This window comes from Choloepus didactylus, assembly GCF_015220235.1.
Source record: "Choloepus didactylus isolate mChoDid1 chromosome 25 unlocalized genomic scaffold, mChoDid1.pri SUPER_25_unloc1, whole genome shotgun sequence".
NCBI lineage: Eukaryota > Metazoa > Chordata > Mammalia > Pilosa > Megalonychidae > Choloepus > Choloepus didactylus.
Genome location: NW_023637606.1, coordinates 130,590 through 152,342, shown reverse-complemented (window position 1 = coordinate 152,342; position 21,753 = coordinate 130,590). Strand labels below are relative to the sequence as shown.

At 62.5% G+C, this 21,753-nt stretch overlaps 2 protein-coding genes across 3 annotated transcripts; both read left to right on the top strand.

The window, feature by feature from the left end:
* Positions 1 to 4,552: 4,552 nt before the first annotated feature.
* Positions 4,553 to 6,483, top strand: C2CD4C (C2 calcium dependent domain containing 4C). Its single transcript, XM_037824212.1, has one exon. The coding sequence runs from the start codon at positions 4,553 to 4,555 to the stop codon at positions 5,786 to 5,788; it is 1,236 nt and encodes a 411-aa protein (XP_037680140.1). The 3' UTR covers positions 5,789 to 6,483.
* A 6,663-nt stretch (positions 6,484 to 13,146) lies between these two features.
* Positions 13,147 to 16,661, top strand: LOC119525183. 2 transcript variants are annotated; one of them, XM_037823784.1, is made up of 3 exons: positions 13,147 to 13,266; positions 13,352 to 13,447; positions 15,956 to 16,661. In XM_037823784.1, exons 1-3 carry the CDS (start codon positions 13,151 to 13,153, stop codon positions 16,416 to 16,418), a joined length of 675 nt encoding a protein of 224 aa, XP_037679712.1. In that variant the 5' UTR covers positions 13,147 to 13,150; the 3' UTR covers positions 16,419 to 16,661. The 2 variants fall into 2 exon arrangements, with proteins under 2 accessions (XP_037679712.1, XP_037679713.1); XM_037823785.1 differs by lacking the exon at positions 15,956 to 16,661 and adding an exon at positions 14,011 to 14,156.
* Positions 16,662 to 21,753: the final 5,092 nt, after the last annotated feature.

The window sequence follows — 21,753 nt, the reverse complement described above, 5'->3', positions numbered from 1 at the left end:
TGATCCTCAACACCCTTCTCAAGAACCCCAACTTTTGACCTCCCCTCCCCAGCTCTCCCCTTCCTCTAACTCCCCCTCAAACTTCTCTCCCAGAGAGGCCCCTGACCCCACCTGTCCCCCACTGGAGTCGCAGCATCTGCGGAGGGTAGAGGGCAGAGGGTGGAGGGAAAAGGGTGGGAGTTGCCCCAGCATTAGATCTCACTGGTGAGGGTGTGGGGGTCACGGCTGTGCTCCTCCGCCACTAGCCAGGGATAAAACCATCCCAGGGTGCTGCGAGAGGAGGCTGGGAGCCTCGTTTCAGAGAAGTGGAGACCAAGAGCCCCCACCCACATTATCCAGCAGTCTGTCCACCCACCCATCCTTCTGTCCATCCATCTGTCCATCCACCCGTCCTTCTGTCCATCCACCCACCCGTGCTAAGGTCCTTGAATGAGGCTGCACTGGCCTCTCATCTGCCAGGACCCCTGGCAGGTGCTGGCCACGCCACAGTGACCACGACAGCCCTGCCTCGTGGAGCTCAAGGCCAGTGACATCGGGGAGCGACACAGAGGCTGGGACCCGATGACTAGGAGGGTGGAGGTCTGGGTGGAGAGTGGTTTGATCGGAATCTGGGGGCAGTGGGCAGCCGCATGGCAGGGGGCCCCGATCAGAGGGGGCAGACGGAGCCCCTGAGGCTCGTGTAGGGGGAGCTGGGGGGTTCTCTTGAGCACAGGGGTGAGATCCCCAAGAGGGAAGTGAACTGTTGTGGCAGGTGCAGGACGGGTGAGGGTGGGGAGGGGGCATGGGGCCTGGCCCAAGGCAGAGAGGGGCCGGAGTGCATTTCATGCATTCCTAGTCCTGGGTTCCCCAATGCTCAGCCCCCTGCCACCCAGGCCTCGTTGCACCTCTCTCTTTTGCAACCCCCCACTGGGGTGTGTGCTAAGGACTGTCTGAACTCGGGGTCCTCAGATTCCCCTCACTTTACAGATAAGGAGACAGAGGCTTAGTGAGGGGAGGCCATTCAGCTGGGAGGGGGCAGAGCTGGAACTTGTACCCCAACTCAACGTCCTCTGTCCTGCTCCCAAGCCAGGAAAGGCGAGGTCTGGGGTGCCCCAATCGAGCCAGGAGCTGGGGGCTGGAAGCCAATCCCCGGTCTCCGGTGGAGCCCACGTGCCTCCTGACCCATTCTCCCTTCAGTTATTCACTCAACAAACACTCCTTGATCCAGCCTCGCCCTCAGGAGGCCTGGGTGGGGGGTGCAGGACAGACCCTTGTTCAGGCTCGGCTCCCACCCCCGTGGCTGCGTGGCGGAGGATGTGGCTGGAACGGGATGTGGAGGCTGCAGTCGGGGCTGGTGACTCCCGAGCTCCTGTCCTGAGGAGCCATCTCCCTCCCCTGTGCCTCGGTCTCCTTACCTGGAATCCAGTGGTCCTGACACTCCCCTGCCCCCGCTGAAATCCCCATGACCTCGTGAACTGGGTCTGGGTCCCTCCTGGGAGCTTGCAAGATGGGGTTCCTAGAATCCTTCCCCTCCCCCAGGTTTTATGGGGGTGCAGAGGCCACCCTGCTGGAAGGTCCTCAGGAGTGGGGCTCGTGGACCTTACCTCTCTAAACCACCCGTCCTCCGAGCCTGCCCCCCTGCTGAGGGCTGGGGTGGGGGGAGAGGATGGGGTCCACACTCCCCTCCTGCAAGCCTCGGTTTCCCTCGGGGGGGCGGGAGTCAGGGCTGAGCCTGGCATGTGGGAACCCCCTCTCCTGCATGACGGGGGCTGGGAGGGGCCAGTCAATGCCCCCCAGAACCCCCAGCTTCGGGGGTTGGGGGGCCGTCTGAGGGCTTTGCCATGCCCACCAGCCACGGGGCTGCTGCAGGGGGAGGCAGACAGTTCTGTTGACCGGGAGAAGCTCGTGTTTACCGACCGATGGCACAGGGCCGCCGGCTGGAGGGACGGCCTTGGGCCCGCCCAGGGCAGGGGCTGCACAGAGGGTGATTGGGATTTCCCATTCCCCAAGCAGGATGGGCGGGATGGGGAGGGGCTTCCGGCTGAGCTAGGCTGGGGGGGCGTCTCTGGGATCTGCCCCCTCTCGGGGCCCCTCCCCTCCCCTGTACAGTCCAGGAAGTCCCAGTCGGCAGCTCTTATGCCACAAGTATTTCAGGCCCTGTTCTGGGCACCTGGCAAACGTGAAGCCGCTGAATCTTCACTGAGACCCTGCAATGCAGGGATGGCTTCCATCATCGTTGGCTACCGAGGAGATGAGCACAGAGAGGTTCAGACATTTGTCGAAAGCCACACAGCCAGGAAGACATTGCATCAGGATTTGAATCCACAACCTGCCAGTTCCAAATGTGTGTCCGAACTGCCCAGCACAGAAACTTGCACAGAAAAGTGGGGGCCTGTCAGTTCACCGGGCGAACACAGCCAGGATGGGCTTCTTGGGGGAGTAGCTCTAAAGCCTGCCTTGCTCCGCTGTTGGGGGTCAAGACAAGGTCCGGTGGAGACTGTAAACTGAGAAATAATAAACCGAGCCACAAGGCAACAGGGGCGTTTATTTGGGGTCTTAGAATTGCAATTTGGGGAGCAAAGATTCGGGTGGTAACTCAAATCAAATCCCGTCTTGGCATTTCCCGGCAAGGATTTTTAAAGGAAAAGAAAATTAGACAAGTAGTTTCTGGTTGGTGGGTATTTGGGGTTCTCTGTCCTTCAGGTTGACAGTTCACTGAGCCCCTCATCTTGTGGTTGGTTTATCATCCAATGTCCTCAGGGTTTTGAGGAACATCCGGCTTGAGGCTTTGCAGACTTGGGCAGTTTGTGGTATCTGGCTGCGATTTGCCTAACAGTCACCTCCAGAATGACCTCCTGGCTCCATTTTAAATCTCATAGCCACAGGAACCCTATATGGTTTCCTTTTACAAGGAGTTATAGGGCCAGGCTGCACGGCCTCCCTGCACCCCTCCTCTGTGTTAACCAAGCTCGGCCAGACACGGGGACTTTCCCGGAGGCTCCAGGCTGGCCCGATGATACAACCGCTCTCTGGCCCCTCATGAACTGCCACCGGACAGGGGGATGGCTCGGGTGCCAGAGGGTAAACTGAGGCTGGGAGTGGGGTGAGGAGCAGGAGGGTGGCAGAGGAAGCAGGAGTCAGGGTGCTGGTGGGGATTCTGGGGGACCCTGCAGCCCCAGGAGCTTCCAGGGGCAGGGTGGGGCCCTGGGGGGCACAGCTGAAGCCTCCTCCAGGGCTGCTCCAGCGCCACCCCCGCCCCCCACTCTCCCTGGGGAGCCCCGCACCTGTGGTGTTTCCACTCACCTGTGCACTTGTTGATCCCCGGTCCCTCCACCAAGGTCAAGAAGGCCAGAGCCAGGACCCTTGGTCACAGCTGGGTCCCCGAGGGTGGAACGCTGTGGAAGAGACCAAGGGCCGCCAGCCCCTCTCCAGCTCCTGGGGGCCTACCCGCTCCCTCCTGCTGCACTTCCCACTCCTCATTTCTAGAAGGGAACGCCCATCCTCATCCACACATTGGGGGAGAAAAGGAGATGAGGGAAGGTCATTTACAGCCTGGCCCAGAAAAAAGTGCTCGGTTATTATTACTCGTTATTATTTCATTCATCTTTCTTAGCCGGGAAAACTGCTCACCCGAGGGGTGCAGCGGCAAGTGTGGGCCTGCGCCCCTCCTCAGACAAACTTAGGGAGGGGCCTGGGGTTTCCGGCAGGGAGGGGTTTGGGGTCCTCGACTCCCGGGATCCGTGGGCACGTGGTCATTAGCGAACCGCGACCGCCTCCCTTCCTCCCATAGGCCCCCACCCGGCGCGGGGTCCGGGTGAGGCTCCTCCCTGCGCTCGCCCTGGGGGCGGGGGTGCTGCGGCGGTACTAGGTGGAATACGGCGGCGGCGGCGGCGGCGGCCGCTGGGCGGTTTCCCGCCGCCGCTGGTGAATGAGCCGACTGCGCTGCGGCCGCCGCGCGCCCCAAAGCTGCGGCCGCGACCCCCGCCCGCCCCGGGAGCCCCCGCGCCGAGAGCACCGCGCGCCCGCGGGAGAGCCTCCAGCCTCGGACCCCAGCCCCGCGCAGGTGAGCTCCCAGCCCGCCACGTCCCGCGGGGCGCCAGGACCCCACCCCCACCTCGGCTGCATCCTTGGGGGGGCGAGGGGGAGGGAGGAGGCGGGGCTCGGTTAGCTGCTCCCTCGGCCCCCAGGCTCGGCGTCACCCCCTTCCACCGCCGCGAATGCCAGGACCCCCCAGTCCAGAGGGAAGCCACAGGTGGGAGCTTGGGGGGAGGGGGCGGGGCTGGGACACCTCGGGACCCATCCACATCTTGGGGTGTTTTCCCTGGGGACGGAGCCTTGAGAAAGCGCTCGGAGAGCCGTCAGGCGGGGGCGAGGGTGGGAAGGGGCTGCGCCCCCCGCAGCTTCCCGAGTCTCGGCGCCGCCCCCACCTCTCCCCTCAGAAGTTCAGCGCGATCCCGCCGGGAGGGGAGGGGCGCGCTCAGCCGGCGGACACCCCTAGAGTGACTTGCACCCCGCGTCCTGCCTCTTTTCCCAGACGCGGCCCCGCGCTCCCGGCCTGCCGCGTCCCGCCCCCATGAGAAAAACCAACATGTGGTTCCTGGAGCGGCTGCGGGGGTCCGGGGAGAACGGCGCCGCCCGGGGCGCGGGGGGCGAGGCCGCCGACAAGGCCGCCAAGGGGCCCCTGCACAGCAACGTGCTCACGCCGGACAAAATCCCCGACTTCTTCATTCCTCCCAAGCTGCCCGCGGGCGCCGCCGAGGCCGAGGGCCCGGCCGAGCCCGGCGCCGCCGAGCAGAGCCCGGCCTCGCCCGCGCCGCGCCGCGCGCCCCGCAGCCCCCGGCTGCCCGCCCAGCTGGCAGCCGAGAGCCGCAGCCTGCTGAAGGCCGCCACCCGGCACGTGATCCAGATCGAGAGCGCCGAGGACGCGCCAGCCCCCGAGGCGGCCGGCACGGAGGCCCAGGGCGCCATGTCCCTGCCCTCGGTGCCCAAGGCCCAGACGTCCTACGGCTTCGCCACGCTGGCCGAGAGCCCCCACACGCGCCGCAAGGAGTCCCTGTTCCACAGCGAGCACGGCGCGCTGGCGCAGGTGGGCTCCCCGGGCGCGGGGCGCCGCCGGGCGGGCGCCAAGGCCAACGGGGAAGACGGGGGCCCCCTCCGGAGCCCCGGCCGCTGCTTCAGCGGTGGGGAGAGCGACACGGGGTCCTCGGCCGAGTCCTCCCCGTTCGGCTCCCCGCTGCTGTCGCGCTCCGTGTCGCTGCTCAAGGGCTTCGCGCAGGACGGCCAGGCCAAGGTGAGCCGGCTCAGGCACTCGGCGGGCCGCCACGGCTCCCTGTCGGCCGACGACAGCACGCCGGACACCAGCCCCGGGGCCCGGCGCCGCGCCCTCCGCCGTGCCGCCCCCGAGCCGCGCGCCGAGCCGGACCCCGCGTCCCGCGCGGAGCTGGCGGTGGGCATGGACCCTCGGGGCAGCGTGCGGCTGCTGGCCGAGTACGCGCCGGCCCAGGCCCGGCTGCGCGTGCGGCTGCTGGCCGCCGAGGGCCTCTACGACCGGCTGTGCGACGCGCGCAGCATCAACTGCTGCGTGGGCCTGTGCCTGGTGCCAGGCAAGCTGCAGAAGCAGCGCAGCACCATCGTCAAGAACAGCCGCCACCCCGTCTTCAACGAAGACTTCTTCTTCGACGGCCTGGGGCCAGCCAGCGCCCGCAAGCTGGCTCTCCGCATCAAGGTGGTCAACAAGGGCAGCCTCAAGCGGGACACGCTGCTGGGGGAGAAGGAGCTGCCCCTGACCTCCCTGCTGCCCTGCCTGTGAGCATCCCCACCGGGGCCCCAGGGGCAGGGGTGGGGGCAGCTGGGCTCTCACCCAGGCCTGGCTGGTGCTGGGCCCAGGGCTGCCCCCGGCGACGGCAGGGTGGTTCTCATGAATTCCAGTTTTCAGAGGAGGAGGGGGCTGGTCTGCAAGCCAAGTGTCCTCCTTTGCCCCGGGTTTCACGGCCCTCGACCCCACCGCTGCCCTCCCGCACGAAGTTCCAGAAGGGGGGTTGCAGGGGCCAGGCACCCTCTCCCCGGAGCCCTGCTGCCATCCCAGGCCCGGGCTGACCCTTTGGGCTCTGGGCACGGCCTCTGCCAACCTGGCCCTCTGGGCAGTGCCCCGGCCCCAGGCTCCAGAGGGTGAGAGCCGGTCAGAGGACGGGTACCTGACACAGGTTCCCAACAAAGGAAAGGCAGAGCCTGGACGGAAGATGACAGAGAGCCTGACGTCACCCGCGGGGACCGGGGCAGCTGCCACCCCCTGCACACCTTCTCCGCCGGCCGCCCTTCCTTCGGGAGCCGGAACGGCAGGGCCCCAGTGCCCAGGCTTGCTCAGCGGGTCCCAGAGAGCAGCTGCCTGCCCATGGACCCCCACCCGTTCCTCCTGTCCCTCTGCGGCTGGGGGCTGCCACCTCAGGGCCTGCGGCAGCTACCGACCCCCAGGGACTGGTCACGGATTTTGTTGCACGCATGTAAATAGGCTTTGGTAGGGGTGGGGTGGGGGCGTCAGGAAGGGGCTGGGGGGGTCCCTTGATGTGGCTTCTTCAAAAAACCACTGGGTGGATCATGGGCTTGACTGTGTCAGGTTCTGTGGGTCCTTGAACGAATTTCGTGGGTTTTTTCCAGTTCAGAACAAAACAAAGAAACGATCGGTTCAAAGCAGAGGCCAGGCCAGGCTAGCCCTCAGCCTCCTGGGGCTGCTCGCTGGGCTCGAGGGACCCTCAGGGGTGCAGAGAGCTCCTGCCTTGGTTTCTCCCTGGGGGAGACCACCTGCCCCCCACCCCCCAGTGGGATTTGGAAATCTAGGGTCAGGGGGATGGAGGGACAAGGTTTGGCACAAAGGGTGACAGCTGAGCAGGGAGGGCCGCCCCAAGGTTTCAGGAATGGCTGCACGTCTGGGGAGGCCCTGTGCACTGGCATGGGGGCTCGTTTGTGCCTCCTTGAGATTTAGAATGAGGGGGTCCCTCTGGAATCTGGGGGGCCACCCAGGGCCGAGTCCTGTGGGGCTGAGGAGGTGGAAAGGGGCCCTGGTTGGAGCTTGCCACCCCCTCCGGTTTCCTCCTCTCTAACCCTCACCCCTTCTAACCCGCTTTCCGTTGCGGTGGGAGGGGGTCCCCATTTTATATGCCCCTGCGCTGTTTGATATCTTTGTGTTTGAAGTTGACTGTGGATAAATGTTTAAGAATCCCCCGCCAATCGTGTTTGTCTATAAATGCCGTTTTTTGTGCAATAAAGGTGTTTCGGGAATGCGGGGGTGGACATGCGCTTGCTTTGCTGTTTAATAACAAGAGAGGAAATTCACTTGAATCTCAGGGAGGGCTGGGGGGGCCTCAGGATCGAATATGTCCTCACTCACCCTGCTCCACGCCCGCCCGCCCACATTGTGCTGGGACGCAGGACGGCCGGGACCCCTTCACCACGGGGGAACCCCGGGCCCTGCTAGAACCGCAGCTAATATTTATTCAGCAGGTCTGTGTGCCAGCTACAGACACCCATGGGTTGGGGCTGTTAGCATGCCCATTTTACAGGTGAGGAAACTGAGCCCAAGGCAGCCCAGCTGGGGGAGCCAGTACTTTAACCTGTGCCCTCCAGAGAGAGGGGTGCCAGGGTGCCCCCTCCGAGGCGGTGCTGTCTGGGAGACAGTGTCCCCTCGGCTGCCGGAGCTGCCCCCACCTGCCTGTCGTTTCCATCTGCTTGGCCCCAGCCCCTCCCATTCGACAGGAATCGATCAGCGACCCTGATGGGGTGGGGAGCTGGTCTCCAGGCTTTGCAAAGGCTGTTCCTGCTGCCTGGAATGTGTCCCCACCTGCCCAATTCCGAGCTTCCAGGCTTCAGCTGAGACAACACCTCCTCCAGGAAGGCCCCGGCCACTCTGCTGGGGAAGTTGCCTCTCCTCTGTGTCCTGCTGCCCCACGCCCTGCTCAGCTCTCGCCATCTCCGCTGTCTGGGATGTGTCATCTCCAACACCGGGGGTCTCGGTGCTGTCCCAGGGGGGGCCTTGGGGGCCGAGTAAGCAGAAACCATGGCTGCTCCATCTCCAGGCTCCTGTGGGGTCGCTGAGGGGTCAGCCCATGACCCCACACCCTGCGCCTCTGCTTCCGTCGCAGGGAGAATTGCCACTACCTTGGCCACTCCTTTCCCTGTGGATTCCCTGCCCTCCCATTCCGGGGTCCCCAGGGAGTGGGGGGATTGATTTGGGTGAGAGACCCCGGTCCCGGTGGAGGTGTGGCGATCACAGTGCCCTGTCACAAGAGGCTGGGGGGACAGGAGCAGAATCTAGGGGTGCAGCTCAGGACGTCTCAGCCCTGGAGGGTGGAGCTCGGGCTGCTGTAGAGTCCTTCTATCTGCAGATGGGGAAACTGAGGCTGAATCGGCATGTCATGGCATTCGCTGACTTATTTGACAGGGACTTGTTGCTCCCTGCTCAGCATCAGCTCCGGGGCACGAGATGACTGTGGCAAAGCTGGGAGAGACAGACACGCTCCCCTGCCATGGCGACCGAATCTGGTCCCTGGGGTGGGGGGGCTCAGGGTGTGGGGGAACAAGGACAGACTTGTTTCATCCAGTCTCTGCAGACGCAGTTGGGAAGGAGGAAGCGTCGGAGCTACAGCCTGCAGACGCATAGGAGGCAGGTGGGTGGCTCCCAGGCAGGGAGCAGAGGCTGGAAGGAGGGATCGCAGGGAGAGCCGGAGGGGATGAGGGGAGTGGAGGCTGGCCATGATGCAGGATCGAGAGCAGGTCAGGGGCGCTCAGGCTGCAGGCCCAGCTTCCCTCGCAGACACCCCACCCCAGGTACGAAGGTGAGGCCTAGGGCTGGCAGCAAGAACTGGCTGCTGTGCAGAGGTGCCCGTGGCCAGCGTGCCCGGCTGAGCCCCCACACTTGGTCAGAGCCCCCATCGGGCACCCCACCCACTGACCCCCTTCCCAGCCACAAGCCGGGACTGGCGGCGGTGGAGACAGCAGGGCTGGGAGACCCCGCAGCTGGGTGGGCTGCAGGAGAGCTAGCATGTCTGAGCCAACAAGCATTTATTGAGCTCCTGCTGTGTGCCAAGCCCATCAAGGAAGCACCAAGTCACAGGAGGAAACTGAGAGCTGGGGCATGTTGACGGGGCCCCACTGTGTCCAAGGCTGCACCCCGGTTGTGTTGCTCCTGGATCCCCTCGTTTGTCCCCTTGAGCGAGGAGACACAGGCACAGAGTCGGGCGGCGGGAGCGTCGGAGCTGCCTGAGGACAGGCACACCGCAAGGGCTTGGCCGGAGCTGGGGGCCCCTCCCAGACCCTCAAACCAGGCTCGGAGCCTCTGAGAGTCCCTGGGGCAGCCCCCCCACCCCCCAGAACCCAGGGCAGGGCGGTTCTCGCTCCCTCATCCCCGTGGGGCCAGTGTCAGGCTGTCCCAAAGCCCCCAGGAGCCTCTGTGAGTCTGGAGCAGCCCCCCACCCCCACCCCGACTCCCAGGCGGATGAGCTAACGAGGCTAGTTGGTCCCAGGATGTGTTGCCAAGGCAACGGGGCGCCTTCTGGTCTCTTCCCCAGCACCTGCTGGGCGCTGGGCCGCCATGTGTGTGGGTGCAGCTGTGTGTGCATGTTTGTGTAACATTGTGTGTGTGCAGGTGTGGCTGTGTGTAGCTGTGTTCACACAAGCGTGTAACTGAGTGTAACTGCATGGGGGTGTGTAACGCCACGTGTGTAACTGTGTTCGTCAGTGTACGCATGTGTGCGAGGGGTGGGCAGCCCTCCCTGACGCCCCTGGGTCCAGTCCCCCCTCCGCCTGGGGACGTTGGTGTGGCTGTTTGCAGGTCTTTGCTCAGGGCAGCGAGGGACCCTTCAAAAGCACCAACGGGCTGCGCCTCCCCAGCTCCAAACCTCCCGTGGCTGCCCAGTGCCCTCAGGATGCAGCTCCGAGGCCGTGATGGGCGCCGGGCGCCTTGTGGACCCTCCCCGCCCGGCCCCGGCCACTGCTCTCTGCCTTCTGCCCTCCCCTGTACTCCGCCTTCAGGTCTCAGCCCACGGTCCCTTCCCCACAGCGGCCCCAAGACGCTGTCGGCCTCATGTGCTGCTTCCTCTGCACCCCAGAGTGCCCGGCTCAGGGGCTGCCACCCTGAGTCTTCCCCCAGGGCCACCACTGGCCACCCGGCACCTTTGTGCCCCTTTCTCAGAGTGGGCACAGCAGAGCCAAGAGACAGGACCCAGATGCCATGACCGTGGGAGCCTGGATCCAGCTGTGCCTGACGTCCACAACCAGCACCAGTCAGAGGGCCAATAATGCCCCTTCTTGGCTTAAACCAGTTTGTTTTTCTTTAGAATACCCACACAGTGAGTTCCCAGGCTGGGGGTGAAGCACCCTGCTGTCTTCAGGGAGGGAAGGAGAGCTGGCATGGGAGACGCCGGGGCCTGGGAGTGAGCCTCCCACCAGGGGACTGATCAAGGAGGGCTCTGTGGAAACCCCGGCTAGGTGGAGCGAGGCAGGGGAGGGGCTGTGGGTCGGCAGGGACCCTGCGCGGAGGGATCCGGCTGGTCTCTGGATCTCTGGCTCCCGTCTGGAACTATCTAGAACCCTGAAGGGTCGCGGTGCTTCACCCAGATGGAGGCGCAGCACGATTGTGATGGACATCAGCAGAGTCACGTTGGCGGGTGATCGTGGCTCCCTTAGCCGTGAGGCCTGAGGCCCCCACCCGCACCTGCACCCCTTCCAGCTGAAAAGAGGCTCCCGCCCCCCAAGTGTGGGATTCAGTTAAGCTTCTGTTTCCTTCTCAGCTGCTCTGAGACAGGAAGAAAAACGAGTTCAATAAAGAGAACCCAAAGGGAGCAGAGCCGGCGCCCACACCCTCTCTGCGCCTGGCTGCCCAGCTCGTGGGCCCTCAGTTTACCCCCGTCCCTTCTCCTCTCACTGCCACGTGGGATGTGGCCCCCACACGCAGGCCCCTCCTGTCCCCTCCCTGAGGCTCCAGGTGTGGTGCGGAGCCTGCCAGGTGTGGGTTCAGGCCCTTTACCCCCCAGGAGCCCTGAGTTGCCACTGCGATGTGCAAGCCCCTAGGCCCACCAGTTTGACTCGCCCTGGGTTCGCTCCCTCCCACCTCCCTAATCGCAAAGCCCCGGATAAATCCATCTTTTGCCTGGGACTAATTGGCCCAGGGGCACTGCAGCCCCCACAGCCCCCTCTCTGCCCCCCAATTCTTCCTCCCCTCTTGACTCCCCCAACCAAGAACCTCCTTATTTCTCAAAAGCAGCCACCATGCCATGAGGAGGCCCAGGGCACGAGAACAGGCCATGAAGAGTTCCAGCTGGCAGCCCAGAAGGTTCCAGAAGCGTCAGCCCCCAGACACGGGGTGAACAGCCCCACCTGGTTCCTGCCCCGAGGCCGTGGCACAGGGACAGCTCCACGGAACCTGCCTAACCTCCTGGCCCACAGAGTCCCAGGCGCGTGGAGAGGGGTTTCACACCCTGGCTTGGGGGTCACCAGTGTGGAACCCCTACAGGCCATGGGGGAGGGGAACGTTCAACGAAGTCAAACGAAGGTGCTCACCTCCCTGGGTAAATCACGGGGGGCAGTCAGGGCGGCTTCCTGGAGGAGGAGATGGGAGCGCAGGATGCGCCTGGCACCTTGGGAATGCTGAAGCAGCCAGTGTGGCCAGCACGGGTGCTGGGCCAGAGGGGACCCCGTGAGGAGTGTGGGCAATGGGGAGCTGGGGAGCAGTGGGCTTTGGTGAACATTCTAGAAAGATCCCCCAGTGCCTGGAGGACGGGGACAGAACAGAGACCGGGGGGAGCTTGCTGGGAGATCCAGAGGAAAGAGGTGAGAAGGAAGACACACTGGGGCACCCCGGGACTGGGTGTGAGGGAGAAGGTGCCCCCCACCCTGGAGCTCCCACCACCTCCCACCCCACTAAGGCAGCTCCCTCCACCCAGGGGCTCTGGCGAGAACCCCCAGAGCTGACCCCTCTCTCAGTAAACACAGAGGCTCTGCCGCCCAAATGCCCCAGAACCCCCGCAGCAAAGAAAAGGGGGGAGCCCCTCTCCCCACCTCAGAGAGGATGAACCCCGAGACACAGCGCGGACGGAAGAGGCTGTGCACAAACGAACCCGCTGTGTGGGCCTCTCGGAAGTTCACGAGCAGACACAGCGGCGGGTCACGGTCCCGCGGTGGGGGTGGGCATTGGGGGTCTTTGGGGCCGACCCCGGGCTGCTGGTCGCTGGGCCGGGTCCACCCACATGACTTACCCCTGCTGCGTACGCGCTCTGCTTAAACACAAAGGCCACGAAGAAACATTTCCCAGAACCGTCCCTCTGCCGCCCCCGCCCCGGCCCGGTGTGGCCCTCGGCCTGTCCTCCCCGGGACCCGCAGGGCCTCGCCCTCGCCTCCGGAGGCTCCGCGGACCACCCCGCACCACGCCCGGCTTTTCCTCACTCTGTCCCCCTCCCCGCCACCTCCCCAGTCCCGGCCCGGCGCGCAGGGGGCTCGGGAAGTGTCCGCTGACCGCCTCGCCCCGCAGAAGGCGAGCAAGACGCGGAGATGCGGCCCGGGACGCGGGGCCTTCTGCTGCCCGCCCAGGCGCCCTTCAGGGGCGCGCTCCGCCGTGGGAAGGGCCGTTTCTAACTGCGTGATCGTCGCCCCAGAGTTTTAATTGCACAACAGTAAGGGCGGGTGACGGCTGAGCACAACTAAAGGGAACCCGCGCAGGCAGTAGGTGCTTTAGGGCCGCCGGGAGCCCCCGAGGGCGCATGCGGGGAGCGCGGGGGCGCACCGCAGGGGTGCGGGGCGCACACGGGGTTACACGGCCGGGGGACCACGGCCGAGAACCCCAGGCCCACACGTAGGGGCGGCGGTACTGCTGTCCATCCGGGTCCCACTCACACATCCTCTCTGGGCCTTTGCCAGGTGCACCCCCACCCCCATCACCCCCAAAACCTTTCCAGCCTTTGCTTCAAGTCCCCCTGAGGGCCCACCGGGCAGACACCCCATGCCCCCCTCTCTCAACCCTGTTGGCACCCCCTTCTACCATTGTACGTCTCACTCCACTAGGGGATTCTGTCGGGTTTGTTCACGCTGGTGCCCATCACCCGGTCAGGGAGTCTGGGGCCTAGGCCCCTGCGGGTGGCCTTCCTGACTTTTATTTCTGGTGTGATCTCAAACTGGCAGACACACGATGGGAGCCTCTGCAGCCGCTGCCGGGGTTCCCGGAGATTGCATTTCCCTGTTTGCTCTGCCTGTGGCATGTGTCATCTCCACCTGCACCTGCTACCCATATCCGGCTATTTACGGGTATTTGCGTTTCTTCTGAACCACTGGAGACACCCTAAACACACGTCCCTGCGTTTTCTAACACCAGGTTCTTTCTCTTTTACAGCAGATGTAGTTACCAGGATCGGAGATTTCACAGCGATCCACAAGCCGTACCTAATGATGCCCGATGTTCAGATCTCTCCGTGGCAACAGCAGCCAGGTCAGATGGCGGCTGCTCGGAGCCTGCCAGGAGCCAGGGATGGGGAGGGCCAAGGCTGGGGTGTGGAGGGGTGTGCTCAGGGAATTGGGGAGGGGGCAGTCCCAAGAAATGGGGGCAGGGACAGAGACCGCAGATGGGGGGTGATGGGAGCCCATTTGTCACCCCCAGGTTGGGGACAGCATTGCCCCCCAGGGAAGCTGATATTAATGGGGCTCTGGGGACTGCAGGGAGTGAGGTTCCTCCTTGGCCTTTGGGTTAGGGGTGGGGCATGAGTCCTGGGCTGGGGGAGGTCCAAAAGATTCTGGGATCCTGTGGGGCTCCATGGGAAGGGGCGCCATGATTGACTGAGGGGCCCACCTCGGGGTCCCACCTCGGGGGGCATGGCCACAATGTTTCTGTGGACCCAGCACTGCCCATTAGCGCTATTCAGTCCATCTCGGGGGCCTCACCTGCACCCCACCCTTGGTCTCCCTGATCTGTGGGGTCCCAGACTTGGCCTCAGTTTCCAGGTGTCACATGCCAGCCCTTTTGGACCCTGAGACCCCCCCATTCCCTGACTGCAGCCCCCTGAAACCAGCTGCTAGGGAGCAGAGACATGACACAGGAGCCACGGGCCAGGACAGACTTGGAGAGGCTGGACAGACAACATAGGCCAACACGTGAGGACAGAGGGACAGACAGACAGACAGACGGATATGGACAGATGGATCCTGAGAGACAGAGGCGGAGGACACAGTTGTGAGGGTGACATGGGGAGCCGGTGACCAGAGGCCAGAGGGGCAGATGGGACCCCAGGTGGACCCCGAGCCCCAGAGCCTGCACTGCGAGGTCTGTTACCCAGAGACTTGCTCTTCAGGCTGAAAATCAGCCCTGCAGTGGTTTGGAGCTGCACGAACCCCAGACAAACCTGTTAGTCAACCTAATCCACTCCCGTGGTGAGAACCTAGTCAGGCGGACCTTCTGAGGAGCTGGTGCACTAAAGGTGTGGCCCGGCTCAACCAGGAGGGTTCAGTCCCCTTTCTGGAGTCCGTTATAACTGAATGAAAATCCAGACAGAGAGAAAGGCAGAAGGAGCAGCCAGAGGCTGAACTCGATGGAATTCGGAAAAGGCCGGAGAGGCCGGGAGACACCGCTGTGTGCAGTGGTCACCAGCTGCCAGTCTCTGGGAAGAAAGCATCACCTGCATTTGGACTTCTCCTGGCCTCAAAACCGAGAGCCTATAAATTCCCCTTGTTTAAGCTGATGCATGGCATGGCATTTGCTTGAGCAGTCAAGGAGTGTAAAGCATTCCTTACCCCACCCCTGTCACCTGCTCAGGTGCGGCCTTGGGTGGCCACTGTGTGCATGTGGAGGGGGGCACGTGCCCCCATCTGCCCCAGAACCCTGGGATTCCCGGGTTTGAGCTCCAAACCTCCTATCCCCTCTTCCTGATTTTAGGGGGAGGGACTGGGCTCCCTCCCCTTTCCCCCCTCACCTTGCCACAGGAATTTGGGAGGGAGGACCCATGGCAGAGGCCCATGGCAAGGCTTTGGAGGTGGGGGTCTGTGACTGTGAGGTTCCTGGCTCTGGAAGGGAGCCCGGCCCTGTCTCAGGGAATCAGAGACTCCACCCATCCACCCATCCATCCAGTCATCCATCCATCCACCCACCTGTCTGTCCATCCACCCATCCATCCACCCACCCATCCACCCATCCACCCACCCATCCATCCATCCAACCAGTCATCCATCTATCCACCCATCCATCCATCCATCCACCCATCCGTCCACCCATCCACCCACCCATCCATCTACCCAGTCATCCATCCACACACCCATCCATCCACCTGCCCATCCATCCATCCATCTATCCATCCATCCATCCATTTCTTCATCTCATTTCTGGGTGCTGCAGATTCTCTGGCGAATGAGAGAGACTTGGTTTGCAAACTACCCTGGGGGGATGTGTGGGGAGTGTTCAGTCAGGAAACAAATAGCTTACACATTAGTATTTAATTATGGGAGTGAAAAGTATCAAAGAACAATGCTACATGCCAAGGAGGTGTTCCTGAATAAACGAACACAAAAATGAATAAACTCGGGGGGCCCGGGCTGTATGGAGGCTCGGCTCTCCCTGCCTCTCCCCAGCCAGGAATCCTAGCTCTGGAATTTCTTCCTGGTCCTTTTACCACTGCCGTGTCTTTGCCAATAACCTCCCTTTGTGAGACGCCCTTTTCCTGGTCTCGGTCCACCTTTGAGCATCTCTGAGGCCGTTTTAGGTTCTTTGTCTAGTAGAGTCAACGACTGGGCTCCCTCAAGGGTGGTTTCCCTCGATTTCTCTCTCCCCTGTGAATGGCCTTACTTTCCTGTTTCTGTGCATGCCTCATGATTTTTTGTTGAAAACTGGAGGTTTTGAACATTGTAACGTAATAAATCCTGGAAGCAGGCTCCCCTCCCCAGGGTTTGCCGTTGCTGCTTGTTGTGGTTTGTAGTCGTGCATTTGTTTAGTGACTTTCCTTGTCCTATGCAGGCAAAGTTCTCCAGGAGAGAGAACCAGGAGAGTGCGTGTGTTTATATACACACTGGGTGACATATTTCAAGGAATTGGCGCATGTGATGTGGGGCTGGCAAGTCCGGATCCGCGTGGCAGGCTGGAGACGCAGCAGGGGCTGGCGTTGCTGTCTGGAGGCAGAATTCCTCCTTCTCCGGAAGCCCCCCTGTCTGCCCTGGAGGCCTTCCCGGCCTGGGCGCACCCCACCCCCGGGCCCTTGAGGTGGTCACTGATGCAGAGGGGCCGACTGTGGATGGTGATGGGTCTGCAAACGGCTCCCCAGCAACCCCCAGACTGGTGTCGGCTCGACCTGCGGGCACCGGAGCCGGCCAAGAGGACACGCAGAGCAGGCTGCCCGCCCGTCCTGTGGTCTACGCCGTCAGCCAGTGACGCGGAGGCCTCTCCTTCACGCGGCACGTCCCTGGGCGCCGGGAGCCTTTGATTGGGACCAGAGCCCCAAAAAGTTGATTCTGACAGGTTTTGCCAGCTACCTATTGGTGTGGTGGAGGGACGGATCTTTGGAGCTCCCATGCTGTGATTTTGGGGCTGTCACACCTGAGCGTTTTCTTAGAACTTGCAAGAAACGAGAAAGGCCACGTGCTGGGGAGGAAACTGCCCAGTGGCCACGGGCCAGGCCTGGGGTTGGACATCGGGCTCTGACACTTGCTCTCTTTGATCCCCAGCTCTTTGAGGACAATTTTCTACACGAGAAAGAAACAAGAACCCCTCCCTTACCCTAGGGAGCTGCCGGGGGTGGGGTGGGGGGGCGTGAGCTGAGAACCCCAGGCCAGAGGGGAGCAGGAGGGTGGCTCCCATCTTCTCCTCCTTGCTGCCTGTCCCCAGGGCTGTGGGCCAGTTTCCTGGGGCCAAAGAGAATAAAAACACACAGACTGGGAGCTTGACACAAGGCACATTGACTCTCCTGGGGTCCTGGGGCTGGAGGTCTGAAACCGAGGTATGGGCAGGGCACTGCCTGTCTCTTCCAGCCCTGGTGGCCGCGGCACCCCCAGCTCTGTCCCTTGGGTCTCTCCGTCATTGCATTTAGCCCCCATAATCCAGGAACCTCACCCTAACTCGATCCCATCCACAGAGACCCTGCTTCCCAAAGGCCACGTCACAGGTGCAGGCTGAGGACTGAACATCCTCTGAGGAACCCAGTTCAACCCAGGTGGAGCCAGCGGGGCACAGGGCGGCACACGGACACTGGCCAGGGGCTCGTGGGTCAGTAGGGCAGGAGGGGATGAGGTCCCGGGGGCTCTGATCTGGTCCTTGACCACACGCTGTCCTGGACCCTCCTGGACCCTCTCCCGGACCCTCTCCCGGACCCTCTCCCGGACCCTCTCCCGGACCCTCCAGGACCCTCTCCCGGACCCTCTCCCGGACCCTCTCCGGACCCTCTCCCGGACCCTCTCCCCGACCCTCCCCCGGACCCTCTCCCCGACCCTCTCCCGGACCCTCTCCGGACCCTCTCCGGACCCTCTCCCCGACCCTCTCCCGGACCCTCTCCGGACCCTCTCCGGACCCTCTCCCCGACCCTCTCCCGGACCCTCTCCCGGACCCTCTCCCGGACCCTCCAGGACCCTCTCCCGGACCCTCTCCCGGACCCTCTCCGGACCCTCTCCCGGACCCTCTCCCCGACCCTCCCCCGGACCCTCTCCCGGACCCCCCTGGGCCGGTGGTGCCGCCCCTCCCCTTGCCCCTGTTGGCCGGGCCCAGCGAGCGGTTTGGGGGCTGCCGCTGGGGGAACTGTGGCCCCGGGAGGCTCGCTCAGTCCTGGGAGAAGCTGACGGCCACGGCCTCACAGGAGGGACCAGAGACAGAGCCGAGGGCGGCTCCCTCCTCAACCCTGGATCTCGCAGCCGGGGCCCGGGAGCAGCCACGCATGGACGTGGGCTCTGGAGGGCGTCCGCTGGGGCGTGAGTCCGGTGCCATCCTGGGCCGGTGGCGTTGCCTCTCCGAGCAGTTTCCTCCTCCGTGGGGTGGGGACGGGGACGAGGACGCCCACGGGCAGCGCGGGTTCTGCGTGGTCGGGGCGGCCCAGGGTCGACCCCAAGGGAAGAGCCACGTGCCCTTGAGCGGCGCGGCCTCTGCTGGCTGCCGCGGGTACTGCAGGACTGGAGCGGGGACCCCAAACGCTGCAGGGCAGAGAGACACTAGTGTTAAAGACGCAGCATACGATTCCACCCCCAGGTGACGCCCCGGAGCGTCCCCGATAGTTGTCGGCACCAGCGGGAAGGGGGAGCAGGATAAACACGGCGTGGACGTCCACGGCCCGGAGAATTGTCCAACCACAGAAAGGGCGACGTAGGGACACGGGGGCCTGGGGGCCTCAGAGACGCGGAGCCAGCTGGGGTCAGACCCGAAGGCTGCGCGTGGCCCGTTTACCTTCACTGTGCCAAGCGGTAGATCCTGGAGACTGAACGGGGATGCAGGGGCTTGGGGGGTCCGGGCACGCGATCCTGTAGAGAAGCTGCATGGAGAGAGACGGACGAGGCTGGCGGGCCGTGGGGCCCCCGTGCTGCCCCCGTGCTGCCCAGAACCGTTGGGCCCAGGCTGCCTGGATCACGCGGGCGGGATGTCTGCAAGATCCAGAGCCTGTGCTCTTTGCCAGCCGCTGGGATGGACACTGCAGTGGGGGGCTCGAACACGGCTTCAGAGGCCAGAGGTCCAACGCCAAGGGTCACAAGGCCACCGCCCTCCTCGACGTCCGTGACGTTTGGTGCTGTATCCTGGGCCGGTGACTCTGCTCCGTCACTGGGCGAAGCCCTGGGCCTCCCCATGGCTTTCTCTGAGCTCGGTGTCTCTGCAGCAGGCCTCCCGGACAGAGTAAGGCCCACCCTGATCCTCCTGGCTGCACTTGGCTCCCACGGGAACCCTCTCCCTAGCTGATTCTACATCTCCAGGGTCCGTGTGCAAGGCACCCTCAGCCGAGAGGCGCGTACTTGCTTGGGTGCACAATTCACTCTCCCACACCTGCCACGATGATGATCTGCAGCAGAGGAACCCGGGATCACCGGCAGCTGGTCTTCGGGGAGAAAGCATCGCCTGATGGTGCCTTGATTTGGACATTTTTCTCAGCCTGAAAACTGGAAATTAATAAATTCCCAGTGACAAAATTCAACCCATTCCATGGTCTCTGCTTTCAGCAGCCTAGGAAACAAACAAGATCTCAGGTACACAGAATTAGATTGGCAATGATGCGTTATTCCTAACATTCCATCATTAATCCACGCGTGACCCTTTCATATCTCATCATCCATTTGTCTGTCCATCCATCCATCCATCCATCTGCCCACCCACCCACCCATTCACTCATCATAATGAAATGAACACCCCAATCATTATCCAACCCAAGAATAAGAGCACAATCAATAGCTCCCCCCATACGCCCACTTAGACCCCATCCTGAATCCTTTATGTCATCCCTGTTTCTCTCCTGTTGGAAGTTTTATCACATGCATGTATGTGTGTGCCACACACATGTGTATGTGAGGACTTGTTCTTTTCATTCTACACGTTGTCTGACTGCAGCTCGTTCATTTTCACTGCTGTATGATATTCCACTGCAAAACACCCCAGTTTACCTGTTCTCCTATCATGTGCTCTTGGGTTTTACACTGGTTTCTTGTGCGTGTTTGGGATAAATCCAGGAGTGAAAGTGCTGGGACTTAGGCATGCAAATGTTCAACTGTATGAGAAAGATGATGCTAACTTGTTTTCCAAGTTCAGACCAAACTACACAGTGTACAAGACCTCATTAATCCCCCTTCTCTCTAGCATTTTGTCAGTCTTTTAAACTTTTGCCAATAGGGTGGATATAAAAATGTGGTCTCCTTATAGGCTTGGGCTTTATTTGCCTCATTACCAAGCGTCTGCTCGTGTTTTCCATGTAGCTTTCCTTTCTGCAAAAGTCTTTTCATATCTTCTGCCTATTTTTCACTTGGTTACTGACTTACAGGAGTTCTTTATATATTATGGATTCCAATAAGCTGCATATGTGACCAATATCTTCCAGCCTGGTTTGTCTTTTCATTTGATTAAGGTGCCTTTGATGATCAGAAGTGCTCAAATTTAGTATGGTTGAATTTATTGAATGTTCATGATTAGCACTTTTTTTGTTTTCTTTCAAAAAAATCCTTCCTACTCCATGGGCAGAAAAATGGTCACCTTGAATTTTTTAGTGTGTTTTAAAGTCTTTTTTGATATCTAAACCTGAATTCCTTTGGAGCTGGTTTGTGTGTGTGTTGGACAGGGTAGTGCGTCCCAGATGTCCCGGGTCCCGGAGCCTGTGGACAAGCATCTTTACCTGGCAGCAGGGACTTTGCAGGTGGGACTGAGGAAGACCTTGAGACGTGGAGATGATCCTGGGTTCCCGGGCCTGACGTCAACACAGGGAGCCTTCCCAGGCTGGGTCAGAAGGTGGGCCAGAGGAGGCGAGATCCACAGCCTGCGAGGGACACCACCTGTCCCCAACCTGTCCCCCACCTGTCCCCCACCTGTCCCCCACCTGTCCCCCACCTGCCTCCCACCTGTCCCCCACCTGTCCCCCACCTGCCTCCCACCTGTCCCCCACCTGTCACCTACCTGCCCCTACCTGTCCCCCACCTGTCCCCCACCTGCCTCCCACCTGTCCCCCACCTGTCCCCCACCTGCCTTCCACCTGCCTCCCACCTGTCCCCCACCTGCCTCCCACCTGTCCCCCACCTGTCCCCCACCTGTCACCTACCTGCCCCCACTTGTCCCCACCTGTCCCCCACCTGTCTCCGACCTGTCCACCTGTCCCCTACCTGTCTCCCCACCTGTCCACCTGTCCCCTACATGTCTCCCACCTGTCCCCCACCTGTACCCCACATGTCCTCTACCTGCCTCCTACCTGTCTTCCACCTGTTGCCCCACCTGTTGCTGCTGGCTTTGCAGGTGGAGGAAGGGTCTGGGAGCTGAGGGGGGCAGCCCTCAGCTGACCTCTGGCAAAAGGAAGGGAGAGCCAAGTCCTCAACTGGGGGAGTGAATCCTGCCAACGCCCGGAAGTGCTTCGGAGCAGATCCTGCTGACACCCTGGTCTTGAACTCCAGGATGTCTGATCCAGCTTCTAAGCGTGTGGCGATTTGTTTGGAGCCGTGGAAATAAATGCTGGAGGATATGATGTTATTTTCTGCCCTGGGGGCTTGCTCTCGCCTCTGACTGCTGCCCCCACCCCCCCGGCATATCAGACACCCCCACTTGTTGGCTCCTCCTCCTTCTTCTGTTAGAGCAACGTGAAGCCACCCTCGGCCCCTTGGCTGTGAGCGTTTTGCTCTTCTGTGTGTCTGAGCAGAAATGGGCCCTAGTCTGGTTCTGAGCCCGGACCCCGCTGGACTGCGACATCCCGGGGCTGCTGTCGGGGCTCGGGGCCGGGGGCCAAATTCCCACGCTCAGCGTCCTCGTCGGCTGGAGTCTTCATGAGGAAAGCATCAGCCGAGCGGCCCCAGGAGTCCAGGCGGGCGCAGGACCCTCCATCTGCACGGCCTGGTGGTGCGGCCGTGGACGAGAGAGTCCCGGTGAGACTCCTCGGGCTGCGGCAGTGTGGGGTTCATCTTCCCGTGAGCCGGGGTGAGGCCAGATCTGGAAGGGAGGGATGGGAACCGGGAAGGGCTCTGCCAGCCGTACGGGACCACCTGGCCACTCCCACGTGTGTGTCCTGTGACGCTCTCAGGGTGGTCAGTCACCTGCCTGTGCCGTGGGGGCCAAGGCTGGCCTGGGGGTGTCAGAGCTGGGGCAGGGGGCTGCCAGGCCTGGGT